This window comes from Vollenhovia emeryi, unplaced genomic scaffold (assembly GCF_000949405.1).
Source record: "Vollenhovia emeryi isolate VEMERY1.0 unplaced genomic scaffold, V.emery_V1.0 DF939127.1, whole genome shotgun sequence".
Lineage (NCBI taxonomy): Eukaryota > Metazoa > Arthropoda > Insecta > Hymenoptera > Formicidae > Vollenhovia > Vollenhovia emeryi.
The window spans coordinates 1,324,029-1,345,575 of NW_011967239.1; the positions used below are offsets into that span (position 1 = coordinate 1,324,029).

A 21,547-nucleotide genomic window follows, 5' to 3' on the forward strand; every position below is an offset into this window, starting at 1 on the left:
CTTGCGCTCGTGTGTATGTGTGTGCGCGCGCGTGACTGCATTCACTTTGTTTGGTCGATTAGTCGTGCATGGCAGATACATGTGCTTCCTTCTTTGACATTTTTTTTTCTAGCATATAACACACTCTTTCTCTCAACGTTGATATTTGCGTTCGCGTTGAAAATTGCGATTATTGAAAAGACATTTCTCGGAAAGGGAAAGAAATGGCCGCGGCGCGAGACGAATCGAGAGAGCTCGTGCATAGAGCTGTTATCCCGACCGATTCGCAGAGAGCAGTTGCGGAGTACTTTATATCCAAGCAAGAGGAACGTCAGACTATCAAGTAACAAAATTAGAAAATGCTGTTGTAAATGCTGCGATGAAGTATTCTTGATTGTTCTTGACGTACCGAGGGCTCGCGCGTTAAAAAGTAATCGGAGGACATGTAAGGAAACGTAAAAATAAAGATGCGCCAAATAGGATTCGTTGCGACAATCGAGAAAAAAATCCGAAGCGGACGGCACAATAGAATTACGTACTCTCGCATTTGTTTTATTTTTAACAACGGTAGAATTTATATCTTTAATACGTTTCAAAATAATTGTAATGTGCCTGGTTATTTATTGTAAATTATATTCTCGTCATTGTATTTACAAAACGATGTTAGAAAATATCCAGAGTGGGACAGAGCGAGGGTTTGCCCGGCGACAGAGGTGATCAGGGCTCGTCGAGAATTAGCCGAGGTCGAAGAGATATTAAAGGAGAAACGAGCGGAACAGAAGATAAAACGTAAATGCGTGGACGAGCAGTGGGAGGACGCGAGAGAGGAGCAATTGCAGTTGCGGCAATCTCTCGTAAAGTTTAATACGCTCGTGAAGGAGAACGTCGAGAAGCGCGAGCGAGCCGAGCAGAAGATCAAAGAGGAGCACGAGCGCCAGGAGAAATGCAAGCTAGAAGTACGTAGTCGATAAAGGGAATGAAATGCTAGGAGCTCCGAGTCTCGCGGCTTCATTTTCAGAAAAAAAAAAGGATTTATATATCGATCGTGACTGATGTTGCCTTTTTAATCTTTTTATTAGATCGAGGAATTGGAGCAGAAATTGCGCTGCATGAGAGACACGCGCGATAAAATGCAGCGAAACGTAGGGGAATACAGGAAGTACCAAAATTACTTGGACAGGGTCGTGAACGAGACGGGCGAGTTTCAGTCGATCAATGAAATTTTTAATCGCTACGAAACTTTAGTCGAGGCCAGGCAAGCGTTGTCTGATCATCAAGACAGGAACCTTCAGATGCTCGAAGACAAAGGAACAGAAATAGTATTGTTCGAACTATCTTACGTATCTCGAATCATCGTGGTCCTGTAAATTCTTATCATCTTTTTTTTTAATTATTCAATTTAATTGCCTTATTGATTATAAATATTTTAATGATTAACTGGAATTAGCACAATTCAACAGCGACGAAAACTTTTTGAGAGATTTCTCTTTGTTTTCTTCATGACGCTTTTTGTCCGTGTCTATCTCGCGTCTACCATTCTTTGACTTTGAATCAAGTTTTCAATCGTATGAATATTTTTTACGAGTTTAATATCTCTTGGCTTTCACATGGTATTCCCCCTCCCCTCTCCTTAAAAAGTAAAATAAATAAATGAAAAAGAGATTGGAAAGCCGAGTGTGCGTTATAGAGATATTTTTTTACGTGCAGCATCACTTGACGGAAGTCAAGACGCAAGTATTGATGGGCTTGAATAATAAATTGGCCCAATTGCAAGCGAGGTACGATCAGGCGAAAGCGCAGGCATTGAAATGGGAGACGATCGTATCGAAGATAAAGGAGACCGCCGCTGCGAAGAACTTGGAGCTTACGCAAGTGAAGGCGTGCTGCTGGAACATCTATCAGCAGATTTGCAAAAGGAAAGAGATACCCGTCAAGGTGGCCAGCGAGGACGTCGAGCAACAGCTGATCCACATCAAGCGCACCATCCTCGAATTGAAGCGAATTATCAAGACCGTCAAGAAGAAGGTGCGGGAAGAGAAAGGCTTGTCGCATCGCGACTAGAGGTATCTATCATCCCATTACCGCGACTGATTGCGATTAAGCGATGTCGCAAAGCCGGCGGATGAGCGATGGCCAAGTAAATTAATGAAACGCTTGGTAAAATGACATCGCTGATGTTTGTGTAAAATCTATATACATATATCTCAAAATGGATTTAAGTAAATCGTTACAATTCAAAAACTCGATATACAGAATTATTATTATTTGTGTCGCGGTCGCGCTCGCAACGATCTGCTACCCCTCGTGGACTGAATCCTCGTGAGCTTTCACGCGAACGTCGTCACGATGCAAAAGGTCACGTCGCAAATCCGCGAAGAAAATACGCTTCGTTAATTCCCTTTATTGATAACGTCTTTGCATAATCTTTCTAGCCGCCGGTAAGTGACAGGCGGACACGTTGTGAAGCAGCTCCGAGTAATCCTCCATGAGCCTCTGTCGCAGCTTCTGCATGGCTTCGGCACGTGTCAGCGGCACCTCCAGGCCCTCCGAGACGAACTGCATCTGCTCTTGTTCCACGCAGCTGCACGGCGGGACGTGAAAGTGGTCAGATGGAGTTGACACGCGGATGTGCTCGACGTGTGTTTAGCGCCGATTAATAAAATCTTTCCACTGGTATATTGATTAAGTATCTACTAACTAAGTACTGTATTCACTGTGAATCTGTTTCTAATTCTCCGTCTTGATAGGAAAAGAGCTCAACTATTTTAAGTATCAAACGGAAATTAGGCCGTCACGTTCAAGATTAAATGTTGGAAAGTCTCGAGGATACTCGTCGATAGACCGGAAGGATGCGGATTCAAGGGCGGGATAAAGGAACGCGATAGAATAAAATGGGTGCTCACAGGACACAGGGTTGGGTGGGTACGATGCGAGTGAGAACGGGCACTTTCAGCCGGGGCTTCCTCTCTTCGTCCAGTCGCAGCTGCGGAACTTTGCTCTCCTTGTCCACCCAGTAAACCTTGTGGAACATCTCGGTGATACGTTTCTCGATAATGCCCAAGTAGAGCATGACGTTGCTCATGGTAACGTGGGTGTTGTCGCCCAGCAATTCTAAAATCGGCGAGTTGTCGCAATGTATCGCCTTGAAGAGGCCGTCGATCCCCCGCAGCAGCTTATCCATCGCGTCGTTGCACTGAAATAAAGCATGAGTAATCGATCGTTGCGCATTCGGGCTGCGGTTTGCCGAGTCGCCGTGCGGATATCGAAGCTATAAATTCGTTTTATTAAGATCAAGGACAATGTCCGAGAATGAGATAATCCTTGAAAGGCGCGACTTAAAGAGTGGCATCTTGTTATTATTCAACGATGATCGCGAAAATACGAGCAAAGTTTTAGACCGTTCTTTCATTAACCTCAGCGAGATCCTCTTCGGCAGCGTCCGCTAACGCTGTCTGTTCCTCCAATTCCTTGCCGATCTTTTCCAATGTCTCAGCCTGCTGCTGGTCGCGATGCACATTCAGGGCACGCGCCTCGTCGATGGCCACCGACAGCTGTTCCATTCTCGCTTGAAGACTCTCCAACTCGTCGTTCAACTCGTTGACGTAGCTGAAGAGTGCGAAATTCTCCTCCTCTTGCTTGATGAAGTGCGCGGTGAGCTTGTCGATCTCTTGCTCGCCTGTTTATTTACATTCACATTAATTGAAGCCGGGATTTTTAACGTAATAGCGTGAACTATCGGATATAAAGTTTAGATGACTAATAAAAGCGTCAAGACGCATCTGCATCTTCAGTTGTATCACACGTACAAAACTGGAGCAAGCTTAAGTGTTCCGTGAGAAAATGCGAGAACACTTTACGGAGGAAGAACGCGTCTCAGAATGATTATTCTAAACAAGAGCCTGGTTTACGGTACCGGTGAATTGCCTGATCGTCTGCAAGATTTGCGTGAAGGCCGCTATCTTGTTTTGCTTCTCCTCCCGCTTGGCCTGCCTCTCGGCCTCCCTCTTCGCGTTCAGGTCGACCATCTCACGGAACTGTCCCTTCACGCCCAGAAACTCCTGCAGCTTCATCTCGTTGTCCAGAGTTCGTTGCAACTCGCACATCTCCGACGTGTGGTTCTTCAGGTCCCTTATACCCCTGCGAACAGACGCCTTCTCGTTACGGTTCAGCTCACTGGAATTTTCCTCTCTGCTCGGCAGAAAATTACGCAAAATTTACACCGCGACTGAATGAATATCGAGAAACCGTTACGGCATCGGACGAAAAGCGCGAGCGGCGGAAATTCCATGCGCCACTGGCTCCGCCGATCGTTGCTCTCCGAGTTTCTAATTCAAAGACAACGGCGACATCGGGCATTCGTTTCAGGCCGAATGGCGAGTGGATCTCGCCTTAGCTGGCAACAAAATCATATGGTTTACGGGGACAGCGATCTGACGAAGGTTTCCACTTTCGCGGCTCCGCGAGTGATCGTCAATCGGCGACGGCGACGTCGTCGTAAATCGCCGGTGTCTATCGTACGCTCGCGTCGACCACGTTTCACGGTACGACACCGATCAACGACGCGGAAAATCCGTGTTGCATCCCACCTCTCGCGAAGCGCCTGGATCTTGTTGAGCTCCTCGTCCCGTTGATTGAACGTGACCGTCGCCTGCTCGATCAGATCGTTGATGATCTGCTTGCCCGTGTTCAATTGCCCGATCAGCTTGCCCCACACCTGCGTGAACTGCGTCCGCTCCTTCAGCAGGGTCTCGATCTCGGCGCGCAGCCTCGCGTTCTCCGCTATCACCAGGTTGAACCTCTTGGTCGCCACCTCCACCCGGTTCTCCAGCATGAGTATCGTCTTCGTGTGCTGCGCCGCTATCTCCCGCGACTGCACGTCGGTGCGTACTTTCATCTTCATGCCCGCGACATCCTTCGAAAGCTGCAACAACATTCCTTCATGTCGCAAACGTGATGCCGCGGGACGAAAGTGATATTTCTCCTCGTCAATAGGCGCTTTAGAAGACGATCCGATCTCTCGCCGCGGCGAGTCGCGACGCTTTCATTCATTATCGATCACCGCGAAACAACGTTGCTTGTAGCATCAAACGCCCCGTCCTGTTTTTCTTACATCTACGAATCGGTATTTGGGTCAACCGGATTACTGATTTTAACTGGATTAGGGAAAAGGCGGGCAAAACTGTAGGTAAAACGAAGCACTCTTAAGCGTAAACTATTTAGAAGCGAGTAAATAGAGGAGAGGAGGGCAGAACGTAATAGATATGTGGGAGGATGTGCTATCTAACGTTACGTTTTACCTTCCTTTCCCTTATTTGCTGACGGCTTATACAGATCTACATAGACTCGACATTAGCAATACCAGCAACCTTGTTGATCTGCTCGTCAAGCTCGGCTATCTGTTGCTTCTCGTTCTCTATTAGCTCGGTGTACTTGGCGCGCCTCGCCAGCAGGCACTTCAGCTTCCGGTCCATCTCCATGTCCCTGCGTGTGAATGCCTTCGATCGTGCGGTCTTAATCTCCAGCACGAGCTCGGCCTTTTCGTATTCCAGACGGTCGATCGCGTTCCGCTGGTTGCGGAGCTGCAGCCTCGCGTCCTCCGCGCACGCCGCCCGATCGTTCTCCATTATCCTGTATTGCCTCTTCAGCCTCGAGAGCTCGGCCTCCGCCATCGTCTCCAGCTCCAGCTCGTCCTGGACCGGTTGCTGCTTGTACGCCATCTCGGAGTCCCGTCTTTGCCAAGCTTGTCCCTGGACAATAAAATTAATTAATATCGCTGACAATTGTCTCAGCGTTCCAAAGATTATTACGTCGCCTACTTACTTTCTTGTTGCGATCAATTTATAGGAGACAGGTAGAAGGAAGGGAGAAAAAGCCGTCAGTTTCCCGGAAGACGTCGGTCACGAAGATCCATGTAGGGGTGGGGATCGTACTCCAGTCGCGATCCCCCGATGACGTTGGACGCCGACATTTGAGAGAGACATCTGCCACCCCGCGCAACAGAGGCAGCTGTAAGGCCGTAACGTAAGTAACATGCTATAAACTGCTATAGCCGCTTCTGTTGTTACCTCCGGTTGCTAAGCAATGAGCCCAGCGACGTAACGTTATGGTAGAAATTTAATAAAGCACGCCATACAATGTCCATTCAATTAACGCGATAAAACTGCTTCTTTCCAAATCTGTTGTCGAAAGAGACCACGTCTTCGTCTAGCTGTCTTCCTCGGAACACCTTTATCCTTTGATCCCTAACGTGACTCAGTCGTTTACGACATAAATGATGCAGCGCTTAAAGATAGTTTCGAAATAGAACAAAACATTCAAGTTTTTCCATTTTAATCCAAAATATAGATATCTTCGAGTATTTCAAGCTTCTCACCAGCTTCCCAGGTAATCATATTCCTGGCGAAGGGCTAGAGCATTCAGTTGCTGGCATTCTATCTCCATACATTGCTCGAGCGTACTGGCTTGACGAATTGTCAATTTCCTGGCGATAAGTCTTTCGATTTTGAGCTAAAGAATAAATCCAGCTTCCCTTTATACCGCATTATTTGCGGGATGATAAGTAGGAAGAACAGGTGGACGAGGCGGTCCTCCGCAGCATAGCACGCGGAACTCGATCCGCCTCTCTCGTTAATGGTAATCGTTTCCTACAAGTAGCCACAGAAAGAACTCGGCGCGAAACACCAGACGGTGCAACCATTTTGCATTCTCGTAATGAAATAAATCGAATATCACGCGACGACGCGCGACTCCTAAAATTGCATGCCAAGTCTCAGCGCTTCCCTATTTTTACGTCCTTCATCTGCCCAGGAAACAGATGTTCGCCACGCGTTTCCTCGCTCGGGTGTCGAGAAACAACAAAATCCCAAAGAACTAAAACGTCTGCTTACTTGTAAAATATTACAAAAATTAACAGGAGTGTTCCAGTTGTAGCATTTTCATGTCGACTTTTACAACACTTTTTAAATTTACGTAGAATTTCTTAGATTCTGGCAGTTATATTTTAGTTTGTAGTATATTTTATTTCTTTTTGCAGAATTTCGTGGAATGATTTCCGGCAAGGAAGGGTACGAGACGGCCACTCTGCTCTTTGCCCTTACGGGCGAAGCTCAAGCAAGGCAAAATTTGCGCGCAAGGATCGTTATCAGGGTCCGCTCTTCCCGTCTCGTTGAGAACCTCATGGGCGCGCGTTGGGCGCTCCACGGATTATTCGGTGGGACTCAGTCAGGTGGTGGTTCGACCAGGTGGGTCAAGTGGTGGGGATACACGCTCGCCGACGCAGACGGGGGAGACGTTAGTTCACCTCCGGAGGGGAAGGTCGCCAGGTCGATCGGTTCTACCCGCCGCGCGCGCGGCCAACGAACGCGCGGAACCTCTCGGGTTCTGACCGACCGTCGCGCGTCGAGCCTCTTCTCTCTCTCTTGTGTGGCATCTCCCCGTTTTCTGATTCTAACGCGAGGACCTCCTCGCGCGTTGAAATTCGCGTCCGCACGTTCGGCGTCCTCGCCGTTCCTCGGCCTCGGCTCCGCGGCGATTTCGGCGCTCGCTCGGGTACGCTTCGATCGATACCGCGGAGCGGTGATTGTCGGAGAGCGTGCGGCGCGGAGGACGCTCCGTTGGAGGATACAATTGCTGTGAGTTGCGATAAGATCACGGTGACATCGCGGCTGATTACGCGCCGCTACTCCGCCCGAACTGCATAGGAAGGGTGGATTACCCTGCCTCGCTGCAACGGTAATTATTTTCGCGTCTGCGTCTACGAGAGGGTGGGGTGAAACGGGGCTTTTTCGCCCAGTTGAAGAAAAATTCGGATGAGAAGCTCCCAGGGCAGGGGCCATGCGATTCGTGCAAGGAAGGATTTTTTGGCAGTTTCCCCGAGTCGAAATTTTGGTTCTATTTTGACACTTTTAAGGATAATTTACTCCTACTTAGCTGATCTATACATAGACCAGCAATAATGTACTTTGATGACATTATATTTTTACTCTCCCCTTGAATCTTTAATTCTCAAAATTTACTTTAGCTCCTACTTTAACGACCTACTTCAATGTTAAATTGGCAAATGTAGAAATTTCACTATCAGTTTTAAAGTAGGAGTAAATTTTCTACTTGCAGTTCGAGCTCTTTTTACTGTCTTAGGTCCTACTACATAATTGAATTAAAGGTTCAAGGTACGGCCAAAATTTTGACTTGGGTCCCGATCTCCCGAGTCGAAATCTTGGTACTATTTAGACACTTTTAAGGATAATTTACACCTACTTAGCTGATCTATACTCCTACATAGACCAGCAATAACATACTTTGATGACATTACATTTCTTTATTCCTCCTTTGAATCTTTAATTCTCCAAATTTACTTTAGCTCCTACTTTAAGGATCTACTTTAATGCTAAATTGGCAAATCAACGTAGGGCCAAAATTTCGACTCGGGTTGTCTGAAAATATTTTTCACCTCCGTTTTTATCTTCAACTGACAATGAGCGAAACAGCCTCGCTCTACCCTACACTTAAGTTTGTCCCATTCAACTTTATCGGACTCGAATACCGTTCGCGAACATACGCGAAGCTACAGCCGGGGGATTTGCTTAACTCGACGGCACGGGCGGATTTTTAATGGCCGATTCCTTTCTCTCTCTCTCGCGGCGTTGTCATTTTTTTTATCGGTCCCGCATTTTTCCGACTCGTCTCCCTCGGCAAGATGCAAATTGTCGCCGATTCATCCTGGCGCGAGTCGCCACAAAGAGGCGGCCGAGCCGCGAGCGGGTGCGTCGAGCCGAACGAATTACTTTCAACCGCGCAACATGGTGGGAGAGCCGTGGCTGGTCGCTCTCGCGGAGCACGCCGTGCGATTCCGTAATATTTATTTTCCACTCACGGCTAGTGACTCACTACCTGGCCGACCGTGCCACGACGAGCAGGTAGTTCGTGCGCGGGACTCGTGACCGCTCTCCCACATCCTGGCGCGCGCGCGCGTTTCGCAAAAAGGTGAAGGTGCACGCGTGTGCGCGTGTGTACATGTGTGTGCGTGTGTCGTGAACAGTGCACGTTCCTCTTTCAATTTTCAAGAAAGAAATCATAAATATTTATCGCGCCATAAATATTTACCGCGACGCCGCCGAGTACTTGTCGAAAGCGGAACGGGGGAAGAAAACGTGTACAGCGACGGACGGAATGGTTGTGACACTTTTTCTTTAATGAGTTTAGGCACGTGCACCTAGATCGAGGGTTACGTCCCAAAATCTTCTTCTCCGAGGGGCGTTTCACTCGACGGCCGAAACCATTTTCAGCGTTTCCGATCTATTTCTCGAGTTCCTAGGCTCATTGAGAAAAAAAAGTGCTGCAACCAGGACTTCTGTCCGTCAGGGAGCACCTACGTAGCTTCCCCTCGTCTCGCGAGAATTAGGGAACCGGGTGGTTCACGCGGGTCATTTTACCAAGGGCCAGTTTCACGAACGTCGGTCAACTGCTAACCGTAGGTCAATCGATTCTCTGTCTCTTCTTAGATAATAAGGTCTGGTTTCACCAACGTCGCTTAACTTTAAGCCTAGCTTAATTCGTTCTTTGTCCAACTGTTACTTTAGAAGAGAGACAGGCACGAATTAAACTAAGACTAATGTTAAGCGACGTTCGCTGAAACCGGGTGAAGCCTAAGGGCCAGTTTCACAGACCATCGGTTAACTGTTAACTAGGGTTCAGTCGACTCCCTATCCTTTTCCATCTTATTATTTAAGAAGAGAATCAATTAACCTTCGGTTAGCAGTTAACCGATGTTTGTGAAACTAGACCTTAGACAGAAAAAGATAGGGACTTGACTGAAGTCTGATTAAGCGACGTTTGTGAAACTGGCCCTAATTGGCGTAGGGCAAACGGAGACCGCCGAGGGTTGCTCGTGGTCGTTTCCTCGCGACCGTCAATCAAATTCGATGAGCGTCGTCGGGGCGGCCTGGATCCGCGTCCTCTTTATCGGATTCATCCGCGAGGGTCGAAGACGACGGACGTACTTGCGAATCGATAAAAACGTGAACCGTCGCACGTGCCGTCCGTGACCGTCGGTCGCCGTCATATTTTATCGCCGCTCAAGGATAATGCGACGCAATTGCGACTCTATCGCGCGCGCGACGCGTTCTCCACCCACGCCCGCCGCCAGTCGATTCGCGCGGGGCCGATTTTTCGCGCGCCCGCGTGCCGAACACGCGAAATCAGCGCGATTAAATCCGCCCACGCGCTGCCTCTTCCCGGGCGGATCGAGAGCGACCTGAAAGTCCGGACGGGCACCTCGCGGTGTCTCAAAATTTCGAGTCGCGCGATCGAGTGACCGCGACTCGTTTGCGCGAAACGAATGGCCGCGTTCAGCGGAAAAAGTCGCTTTCCATGGCGTGTGCTTTCAATTACGGCTGAATCTAGGAGCATACTCCAATCGAATTCACGAATGTTACAACAGTTGCAAAGCAGCCCTTTCCGCCGAACGCAGCTAATCCCCAGTCGAAATTCTGGTCCTATGTTGAACCTTTAATTCTATTATATGGTAGGACCTAAGACAGTAAAAGAGGTCGAACTTCAAGTACAAGATTTACTCCTACTTTAAAACTGATAGTAAAATTTCTACATTTGCCAATTTAACATTAAAGTAGGTCTTTAAAGTAGGAGCTCAAGTAAATTTTGAGAATTAAAGATTCAAGGGAGGAGTAAAAAAATAGAAAGTCATCAAAGTAGTTTATTGCTGGTCTGTGTTTAGATCAGCTAAGTAGGTGTAAGTTATTCTTAAAAGTCTCAAAATAGCACTAAAATTTCGACTCGGGAGATTGAGACCTGGGTCGAAATTCTGGTCCTATGTTCAATCTTTAATTCTATTATATGGTAGGACCTAAGACAGTAAAAGAGGTCGAACTTCAAGTACAAGATTTACTCCTACTTTAAAACTGATAGTAAAATTTCTACATTTGCCAATTTAACATTAAAGTAGGTCTTTAAAGTAGGAGCTCAAGTAAATTTTGAGAATTAAAGATTCAAGGGAGGAGTAAAAAAGTAGAAAGTCATCAAAGTAGGTTATTGCCGGTCTATGTAAGTGTATAGATCAGTTAAGTAGGTGTAAACTATCCTTAAAAGTGTCAAAATAATACCAAAGTTTCGACTCGGGATGATTCCCGTCTGTTCGCAAAACACGGCGGGTGCCTCTCGCGGGTGACTTATTAATCGAAAATAACGCGTTGCGTCACGCACTAGCGAGGAATCATCCGTAGAAACGTCAGGATGCCGCTCCTGAAAAAAATGTTAATGTACTACGCCGCGATCGGGAACGTGTGCGCCGTGGAAATGATCATTATTTTCATTCGAGTGACGACTGCGGGAGACTAAAACCGAGCTTCTCTTCATTTTCTTGCAGAGGCGGCTGCGAGATGAAACGCACGCCGAGAGACTCTCGTGAACTGCGACCCCGACGCGGAAGGTCTCCGCCTGGCTGCTCCGAAATAAACGGCGCGGCTGCCTGAGAGCCGTCGATCTTCCCCGCGATCCTTCGGCCGGGTTCAAGCGAATGTTATTCGCGCGGATAAATGGAGAACCGCGGAGTATCGTTGCGCCGTGATTCACGCGGTCCATCGCCGACGTGACGGCGCGGCGCTCGTCGAGAGCCATCGATCATCCTCGGGATCGAAGCCGCGAGTGAATTCGTAACCGGACGTGCCCGAGCGGTGTCGCAATTGGACTTTCCATCCGAGTGGCCTTGCTACGAACAAGGAAAGATCGGCGACGATCCTCGAGCCCGTCTCCCTCCGGGGCCGGAGTGCACGAGACCGAGCCGCGGGGCGGCGGGAGGCGTAAGAAACCGTCCAGGTGATAGCCGGTCGATCGATAGCGCGGACGTACGCTTCCGCGATCGATATCCCCGGGGAGAGGTTGCACACCGGTGCGTTGCACCCGTTGCGCAACGAGAACGTCGCCGTCCTCGTCGACGACGATGGGGCTGTTGATGACAACGGCGGCGCGATCGGCGCGCCCGCGCGATTACGTCGAGCGCAACGCCAGGGCGACCGGCCGCTTCCGGTAGCCCGACGCGCCTGGAAGAGCAGCCCGAGGGACGGACCGGCGGCGTTCGCGATCACGCGAGAGCTGAGAGGTGAGTGCGTCACAGCCGGCGGCTGTTGAATCTTCAAGGCCCGGCCGCTTTTGGGTCGCGCGCGGTTCCTCCTCGAGCGAAACAGGTTGTACGGCCTCTCGAGACGCCGAGCTCCTCAAGGTCTCTTCCTGCAACGCGGAACGAATCTCGAAAGAAGCAGAAAAGGATAAACGTGTACAATATTCTCATTTTACGGAAATTAAGTTGGGAGTTGATTGCTAAACACGCGTGGACTTGGTTTCCGTTCAAGTAGCCAAAATACGGCGTACAAACGAATCTATATTGTTCCTTTCCTTCCGACGGACACTCGTACGCCGCGATGGCCGCGTTAAGGTCTGCGTCCACGGTGCTAGAACTTGGTCCAAGTTGCAGTTCCGAGAAATGTCTAGCCAATCAACTTGTAACTTTTATGGAATAGCTGCAGGTGGATTGGCTACACATTTCTCGAAACTAGAACCAAGTTCTAGCGTCGTGGACACAGGCGTTTAGAAAAGGAGAAAAATGCACAGGCTATCGATTACAAACATTTGCTCGCGTATATTTTCTCACGTTTCCGATAAAGGCTTGAAAGGAAAGAGATTGTTTTATCTGAAATCTCTTGAAAGCGAGTATATGTACAGCTGATGATTCACTGTAGAACTCTGGGCTTCGAGACGCCGCTGCGTAAAAAGCAAAAGAAGTCGAGATTTCTGCGGATGAAGAAATATACCTGAGCAATGATGTAGATAAGATTCATTTACGGTCGGATAAATTGCTTTTTATAGAGATTTGTACGGACACTTGATTGCGGCGAAAGGATATCTTATTGTTACAGCAACGTACAATACGTATTTCGTTTTTGTAGCGTCTTATCGTTAACGCGATAACCTGCCGGTACTTTTCTGAAAGAAATTGTTTCTTCGTCGTGCGCCGAAGCTTCCATCAGATCCAATACAAAATTGAAGAAAACAAAATTTGTGACTGTATAATAATAAATTGGGAGCAGGGAATTACATGGGAGCAATAAATATATGAGGCGTGTACACACCTCAGGTCGGGTCTAATCCATCGGATTTAATTTCGTTTAATTTCGCCGAGCAATTCTAACGTCGTATCGCCTGCGCGGCGCTTCAGTCGCAACGAAAGTGAAAATCTGTAATCGATTGATTTCAGCTAATCAATGGCGCCCGATAATTTGACGCTGCCCACGCACGAGCGTGCGACATCCACGGTGGAGAACCGATCGTGACGAGACGTCACCGGCATTATCGCGCTGCGCCCGCCGTCCGTGTCGAATACACCTGACGTGTTGTTGTGCCCACCTGACGCGGTTTCCTCCTCCCTCGTCGTACATCGATCGAGAATCGCGAGTTCCCGCCGCGAATCGGTGCACAAGCGACGTTCCGCCGTGCCGCGCCGTGGAAGGAACGCAAATAATTCGCGATGCTGCCGAAGAAAGACAGTCAGACGGAGCCGTACGCTCTCGAAGACATGATATCGGATCTCCAGGCGAGGAGGCACTCGCTGGACCACGAGGACCTCGCGCAGGACCCCGCCGAGCTGCTGAAGCAGCGCGAGAGGGACCTCGTCCTGGCGGCCGAGCTCGGCAAGGCTCTCCTCGAGAGGAATCAGGAGTTGACGAAGCAGGCCGAGGCCTTGGCCGAGGAGTACTCCGCCAAATTGGAAGTGAGTACACACATTGTCGAAAGCAATCTCGTTCGTTTCGCACATTCGAATTATCGCTTCAAGAAACTAAGTGACGTATACTCAGGACGATATTCGTAGCCCGTTTTTGAGATCGTCGCAAGTTGTGTTGTAAACATCGCCCGGGAAAGGATTTGTTTAAGCTAAACAAGTGAGACACGTCGTAAGCACGTTTCTTTGAATCTACACCAAGCTCTCGCTCGCTTTTGTTAAAACACTTCGCTGGATTTGAAGAAATAGACGTGAGTTCTCTCAGAGCTTCCGGTCTCAGTCGAATAAAACGTTGGCTAAGGTGAAGAAATCATCTCTTTGAAATTAAACGAAAGTCTGACAAGGTCGAAATTCAAAGAAACTATTATATTTTCTAGGTGTGCAGTCGCTGAGCGACTGCATTAACATTTCGAGACGTTAGATGATCTCGAAAGGAGAACGGGCCAAGAATACCGGCCCCTTCTCCATATAGAAAATTCTCTCATTCGTTCAATATATATAAACAGACAAATAATAGAAACATCAATAAAAAGAAAATACTGAAGCACAAGTCACGCGTTTATATGAGACGCTGGGCAAAAGAGAGATTTATGAAAATAAATATAATTCAGCGTTTTCTCCCAAGCGCCAAGTGTACAACTATATGTATACATTATACGAGAGAGTAATTTATCGTCCGCGGCAACAGTTAGGAGATAATCTTTCGCTTACGTAATCACTCGCTCGGCGTTTATTAAATATAAAAATTAATTAGAAGCGGGGTCTCCGATTTAACGAGGTGTATCTTTACTTTCGATACGCCCGCGGGATCGAACCTCGCACGAGGAAGGGCGCGGGGAATAATATTTTTAATGGAGAACTACGCCGAGAGAGCCTGCTCCGTTTATACATAATGCAATCCCCGTTCGTTGCACGTGCGCAACGGCGCTGCAGCGCTACGCGCGCGTTGCAACCCAGCTCGTGCTCCACTTTCGCGAATGTTAATCCTCCTTCCTTCGGGTTTATATCTTATTACATTGTTGCTTAGTTTTATGACGAAACAGACGGGGAAACCTGAAATGACTCGCTGACCGCGCAAACAACCTTCTTCGAGAGTCTGCCACGCGAGCGACTATCAGGGACTGCTATTAGCATTAACGAGCTTATCACTTCGCAACGTGTCTTATCTGATCGATAAAACTGTTAATTGTACGAAGAGATAAGGCGTCTCTGTCTATTTAAGCTGGAGACACATGCCGCGGCATCGGCGTAGGCTCCTGGAAACCTTTCAACAACGGAAACGTCGCGCGTGTCATTTTATAGAGCTGAATGCGTCCGCCGTGCGATCGTATCGAACGCACGGACCATGCCATTTAACGCGTCGTTGAACGCGATGGAAATTGGACTGCATTACCGCGAATTACCAGTCACTCGTGTCGCGGTGGCAAACGTCGATCCGCAAATACCCTGAACGAGGGTTTACCCCGGCACTTACCTTCTTAACGGCGCGGCCGAAGACCCGAACGGCGAACAGTCGCGAAATTTAACCAAAGGCATTGCTAACGCCAGCCGCGCACGGAAATTTTCACCTTCGTGTTTAACGGGCACCGTCCGCTTTCCAACATTACGCCGGCCGGCTGCGGGAAATTTGCTGCCGTGACGTACGCGAGCATGCAGCGCGCCGATTACATAAGACAATAAATAACGCGGAACTCGATGCCGGAAAGATCGGAAATGCACGCTGCGCCTCGTCTCTCGTATTATACCATTCGCGAAACGCGGACGAGAGACGGACGGCGAAATCGAGCGAATTTCGGAAACTAAACGGATCGGAAGGATTCTCGTATCATCCGTCAATTAGGAAACATTACCCGAGTCGAAATTTTGGCCCCATGCTGAACCTTTAACTCTATTCTATAGAGGGACGGTAAAAGAGCTCGAACTGCAAGTACAAAATTTACTCCCACTTAAAAACTGATAGTGTCGGAAATTTCTACGTTTGCCAATTTAGCAGGTCCTTTTAAGTAGGAGCTAAAGTGGATTTGGAGAATTAAACATTTAAGGGAGGAGTAAAAAATGTAATGTCATCAAAGTAGGTTATTGCTAGTCCATGTAGGTGTATAGATCAGCTAAGTAGGTGTAAATTATCCTTAAAAGTGTCAAAATAATACCAATTGTTAATACTATTCGCCGATATTAAAACCGAAACGTTTCGCGCGAGATATGCGATTAGCGGTGCACGACCTGGTCCAGGCTCTAAATTAATTAATTAATTAAATTAATCGCCTAGAAACTGCCGAGCTTAGGGATTTCACCCAAGTGCCTTACCAACGCGATCTTTCTCTCTGTCCCCTTCTCCTAACGTGTCGCCTCTCGTCGCTAAAATAAACGCAATTTCTCTTATTTTATATAATTGGCTTTATTTCACGGCTGTTTGCATATGATTACCTTAAATGTCTCGTTTCCTCTTTCTTTGTGCCTTTCCGAGAGACACGACGGCCGTCTCGTGAAGCCGTCGAGACGGCCAAGCGAGACGGTTAGGGTTACCCGCGTCCGCCTCGGATGCCAGGCTGTTCATTTACCACCGGGTATTATTATCGCATTGCATGTAAGCTCTCTGACGGCGACCATTCGCTCCTCCGCGAGGAGCGAGAACGAGGGAAAGGAAATTAAAAAAAAAACAGTAAAGGGATATCGATAGGAACGTACGTCTCTCCGCGGATTTCGTCGAAATCTGATCACGGGACGCAAGATTGAATTCCAAGTGTGCCCTCCTCCTCCTCCTCGCGATTCGTAAGGCCTGTGTCCACGATGCTAGAACTTGGACCAAGTTCTAACTTCGAGAAATGTGCAGCCGATCAACTTGCGACTATTCCATAAAAGCTTGGATCAAGAACTTGGACCAGCGTCGTGGACACAGGCCTGTTAGCATTCAGGCTTGCCATTTAATAAACTGCAGCCTGCACTTGGTCGATTTTCGACGAGCGAGAGCGACGCGCCGCGTTGAGCTCACGGGAGCCTCGGTCCAAACGCGTCGGATCTACGCGCGACTCCATCTCCATCGTTCCTCGAGCGTTTCTATTCTTTCCATCATCGCGCTTCTCCCAGAGATTGCGACAGAGTTAGATTGCGGCAACACGGTCGCTCGGTCACGACTAATGCTGTTTACCCAATTGAGCTTCCCTCCTTTTGTCCGCGTTGTCGAATTTCGCTCTACCAGAGGTGTTATTTAATTCAAAGCCCGTTGGCGTAACCGCGGCTTATTAATAATAAGCGTCCCCGCGGCACCCGGCGCTTCGTACACGGACAGCGCGATTCCTACCGGCGACCGCGGCGAGCCACGAAAGCGTGGAAACAAGCCACTTAAGCAACAACCAACGGCCCCGGAGACAATGCCCGGCACTACGCTCTGCCTGCGCCTGCCTACCCACGTTCCCCTATCTTTCCGCGTTCTGCCTGTCGCCTTATTTTCGACCTCCTAGCGCGGAAGGCCCGCGCCTACCCGTGCCCTTTAAATCGGATCTGGACAATTACCCGTTACGGCGAGCGCGATGGCACTGCTTGTGAGACACGATGCGGCGAACGAAGGCACGAGCCTCCAAATCAGTCTCTGGAGTTACATGTTAAAATTTCACACTTCAATCGACCTGGCCACATTTGTTAAATTAGCTCTCACAACGTTTCGACCTGTGGTTTAGGTCCTTACCCGAGTCGAAATACTATGTCGACACTTTCAAGGATAATTTACATCTACTTAGCTGATCTATACACCTACATAGACCAACAATAACCTACTTTGATGACCGTACATTTCTTTGCTCCCCCCTTGAATCTTTAATTCTAAAATTTTACTTCAGCTCCTGCTTAAAAGGACCTGCTAAATTGGCAAAGGTAGAAATTTCCGACACTATCAGTTTTTAAGTAGGAGTAAATTTTGTACCTGCAGTTCGAGCTCTTTTACTGTCCTACTACACAGAAAAAAATAATATTCTTCTTTTGAAAATATGTTTAGTTTCAACGTGAAAATCTTGAAATAAGATTATATTGCGTTAAACGAAGAAAACGCTCTTGAATGAAGCAATTTTATAGAATTCAATCAAAGAAAATATACTTATTATTTAAAAGAATATACTTATTATTTAAAAATAATTTCCTTGAATGGAAAGGAAATAATATTGAATAGGAGATAACATATTTTCAAATCGAAGATTATAATTTTCTTAGAGTAAAATTACATATTGTATTCTTGAAGTGACAATTATAGTATTTAAATAAGACTGTAATATTGTTGGAATATAAGATTATTAAATGCTTCAAAGAAGATTATAGATTGTTGCGTATATACGAAACAATGAACGCGTTAATTTAAGTATATAAGAGTTTATTTGACATTTATGTTTTTTCTGTGTATATAATAGAGTTAAAGGTTCAACATAGGGCCAAAATTTCGACTCGGCTATCAAGTGGGAACTTGCGAAAGCTAATTTAATAAATGTGGCCAGCCGAGGTCGATTGAAATTTGAAATTTTATTAGTAATACTGGCAATCTAAAGAAACGAACTTGTTACATATTAAATATCAACAGTTTCTTAATAGTTGCAATAAATAGTAATAGTTAATAATAATAATTGGACGCAACTCTAAAACCTTTCTCTCCCAAATTTCGCGAAGACGTTAGCAATCAAAGTCTGCTAACGTTATCTGACATACAATAAGTAAATTAATCCTTAAATTGTATGTATCACATGCATTTTTTACAAGAGATTTGCTAGAGAAATGGATCATTTTTATATAATATACTATAGGTCTTCGTGCTCGCTTTGCAATACAGAACAAAAACACGGAAATTACGCTTGAATCCGTATTGCACAACCACACAGTTAAATATTTAAATAAAAATATACTACGATGAGTACATAATAAATGCATAGAGTAAAATACACTGGTGTAGGGAAATTTGACGGGAAAAAGTCTTAGACCGCAAAGTCTTCCATTTAGATTCTTCACTCGATGTCAGGATGCATAAGTGTCTTGAATTTACAAGAGAGCGTACCGATTGTTTCGAAAGAAAGTTGACGACGACCAGGGATTCGATTCTTGAATCACTCGCGAGAGAAACGCAAGCGAAAATTCTTACAGAAAAGTTGCAAGGCGATTGGCTGAAAATCATGCAAATAGTCAATCACCGTGTAATCTTTCTGTAAGAGTAGATTTTCCGCACACAATTCTTTTGCGAATGATTCAAGAATCGAATCCCTGTCCTTAATTTGACCACAGTTAAATATTAAAATAAGAATACAGGGTGGTCCAGAGAAGAAGGAATGTAGGAAAAGCTTCATTCCGTGACACTCACAATAATGTCCCTGCAAAAACTATGCGACCGACGAGATAGCTACCTTCTTCCAAATGACAGTACGTGACTCCCTTCTTACTTCCGGATATAATTATCCTTTCCGGCGGGGACAAATTTCTTCGAACGTTCCGTGCGGTATACGTGATGCGAGGAAGTAACCGGAAAACTCTCTAGCTTCTCACTTCTCGAATCTCCGTCAGCTACTTGGACGTTCTATGTTAATAAATTTGGCAATAAAAATTCGTCATTCTCGTCAGTCTTGAAACTCGGTGATTTGCATAAATAAGAAAAATGATGATAAAAATGTAGGCCCAGGCATTAATGAATAAGACTGTAGGACCGTTCGCCCGCTCCTCGAACATTTCTCTTTTTCACGACAACATTCGCGAAATATTTAATCGACGGCGGTGAGTAAGAATTGCGTCACCATGCAAATTAAATGTGCGCGTGCACCTGCACCTGCCTGACGTCACGCCGTTATCTATGACGCCGCGTCTATGTGCGAGCGTGTTTATTCGCGATCGTCGTTCGAACGCACGTTGCGTGCGTAAAATATTAAGCGTGAACGCGATAGCACGTTCCAGAGCGAGCGCCGAGGGCGGGGACCATCTAATGCTTCCGGTTTCGTCTTTAATTAAACTCGCCACGCTTGTATATGGAATAATCGCGGTCCCTTATACAACTCGAACCGGTTGAAGGCATCGCGAATTGCCGATGGAACGTACGCGTCGTTCCTACCCATTCTGACTCGTCACTCGCTATCAGTTACGCCGAACGGCACATTACAAGCGTGTATAATTAATGAGTCACATGCGAAACATCGATCATGCGTGAATTTTACATACGCAATTGTCAACAAGTTTCTCGCTAATAAATGCGCGGCTGATCACAGCTGACACTTTCCTAAAATCGCGTGTACAATTATTATTAATATAAATATCTAATTATATCACGCAATAGATAAATATGCAGTTGCATTTGTGTTTAATAAAAATTCGATCGAGGAGTGAAAGTATTTAACTCCTAAACGTTTGAGAAAAAAAAATCAATTTGTTTCGCTAAATGTGCTCGAGATCGTTTGTTAGTGAGAGGGAAACTTAGAGAGCCGCGTATTTACGCCGCTTTCCACCTGATTGACGATAGCGTTAATTATTATTATATAATATTATATATAATTAATATTAACATAAATATCCAATTATATCATAAAATAGATAAAGATGCAATTGCATTTGTGTTTCATTAAAATTCGATTGAGGAGCGAAAGTATTTGACTCCTCGATAAACGTTTGAGAAAAAATCCATTTGTTTCGCTAAATGTGCTCGAGATCGTTTGTTAGTCAGAGGGAAACTTCGAGAGCCGCGTATTTACGCCGCTTTCCTACCACCTGATTTACGATCGCGTTAATTACCGCGCGGACAGACCGTAGATCATTTGCGGTTCGTCATCTATCACCGAGAAAACCACCCGAGAGCCCTCGCCCCGGAGCCCGGCGATCAAAATGCGGACAGAAATGCGCGCTTTCGTCAAAGCTACACTTTCATCTCTGCTTTTGCGAGACGAGAAAAGAAATGGGTCGCGATCGCGAGTCGTAACGAAAGCCGGAGCCGAGTCGGACGGTGCTCGCGGTTGTATAATTGGTCGTCTGAAAGCGGACTTGTGCTCGGCAACCGATTCGCGCCGGCGATAAAAAGCGGGTCTTGTATTGTACGTATATATAAAACATATATGCAAGCGTTGCGCACGCGACGCGGCGCGGCAGAGTCTGCGCTTCTTCGCGCTTTGAGAAAGCCGCCGGAGTTTCGCACGCCTATCTCGCACCTCTGCGTCGTCGACCTGGGAATCCGCGGCGCATCCGCAGCCGCGGCGAAAAATCGAGATCACCCATTGACCTCGGGATGCGCTAATTAGGCGCGGGACGCTTAATTAGACTGTCACGGTCGACTTTGGCGCGTCCCGCGCTTCAGTTCGAGGGCGCGAGAAAGAGCGGATTGGCATTACGTCGATGGGAACGCCAGTTTATTTTTCATAACGCGGTTCTCGTCTCTTGATCCTTCCTCTCCATCTCTCAATGAACGGGAAAAGCAACCTGCTGCCCGAGTCGAATGTTTCGGCCTCGGTTTAGCCTCGTATAATTTGTCAATTGGTAGCAATGAGGTCGGACTTTCGTGTCGGACAAAATATGTGGAAACTTTGATCTCAGATAGGCTTGAAAAGAGCCGTTATTTCCCTTCTGGCAGAAGAGAGGCCAATGCGAGTGTAATCAAGAGAGGCTTGGTTTATTGTACAGTCAAGAAAAGTAATTACTCAGTTTATTTTATTCCGTTTAAGTAATAGTTTGCTCCAACAAAGAATATTTTCTTAATAATTGTTACTAGTCTTAGAAAAGCTTGCCATCTTATACTCAAAGAAAGAATTTATTCTTCTTTGAAGAAAATCAGAAAACTTG

At 46.8% G+C, this 21,547-nt stretch overlaps 3 protein-coding genes across 7 annotated transcripts in view; 2 read left to right on the forward strand and 1 right to left on the reverse strand.

Moving 5' to 3' along the window:
- Positions 1 to 3: 3 nt before the first annotated feature.
- LOC105568786 (coiled-coil domain-containing protein 42 homolog) lies at positions 4 to 2,490 on the forward strand. Of its 2 annotated transcripts, none has more exons than XM_012024729.1 (5): positions 4 to 322; positions 647 to 935; positions 1,059 to 1,298; positions 1,687 to 2,042; positions 2,412 to 2,490. In XM_012024729.1, exons 1-4 carry the CDS (start codon positions 204 to 206, stop codon positions 2,038 to 2,040), a joined length of 1,002 nt encoding a protein of 333 aa, XP_011880119.1. In that variant the 5' UTR covers positions 4 to 203; the 3' UTR covers positions 2,041 to 2,042; positions 2,412 to 2,490. The 2 variants fall into 2 exon arrangements, with proteins under 2 accessions (XP_011880119.1, XP_011880120.1); XM_012024730.1 differs by having other exon boundaries at positions 245 to 546; positions 658 to 935.
- Positions 2,055 to 7,721, reverse strand: LOC105568785 (coiled-coil domain-containing protein 63). Of its 2 annotated transcripts, none has more exons than XM_012024728.1 (7): positions 5,800 to 7,721; positions 5,346 to 5,726; positions 4,566 to 4,900; positions 3,893 to 4,116; positions 3,393 to 3,655; positions 2,883 to 3,172; positions 2,055 to 2,560 (listed from the first exon to the last, which is right to left on the reverse strand). In XM_012024728.1, exons 2-7 carry the CDS (start codon positions 5,694 to 5,696, stop codon positions 2,380 to 2,382), a joined length of 1,644 nt encoding a protein of 547 aa, XP_011880118.1. In that variant the 5' UTR covers positions 5,697 to 5,726; positions 5,800 to 7,721; the 3' UTR covers positions 2,055 to 2,379. The 2 variants fall into 2 exon arrangements, with proteins under 2 accessions (XP_011880118.1, XP_011880117.1); XM_012024727.1 differs by having other exon boundaries at positions 2,557 to 3,172; positions 5,800 to 5,985; positions 6,045 to 7,721.
- Positions 7,722 to 8,889: 1,168 nt separating this feature from the next.
- The window catches only part of LOC105568790 (bicaudal D-related protein homolog), a 32,457-nt gene continuing 19,799 nt past the window's right edge, over positions 8,890 to 21,547 (forward strand). The window contains exons 1-3 of one of the 3 annotated variants that reach the window (XM_012024734.1): positions 8,890 to 8,961; positions 11,360 to 12,091; positions 13,244 to 13,756. In XM_012024734.1, coding sequence (XP_011880124.1) covers positions 13,514 to 13,756 — 243 coding nt within the window. In that variant the 5' untranslated portion in view covers positions 8,890 to 8,961; positions 11,360 to 12,091; positions 13,244 to 13,513. Of the gene's footprint in view, positions 9,453 to 11,359; positions 12,092 to 13,243; positions 13,757 to 21,547 lie in introns of all 3 variants that reach the window. The other 2 variants (XM_012024735.1, XM_012024733.1) reach the window with 2 other exon arrangements.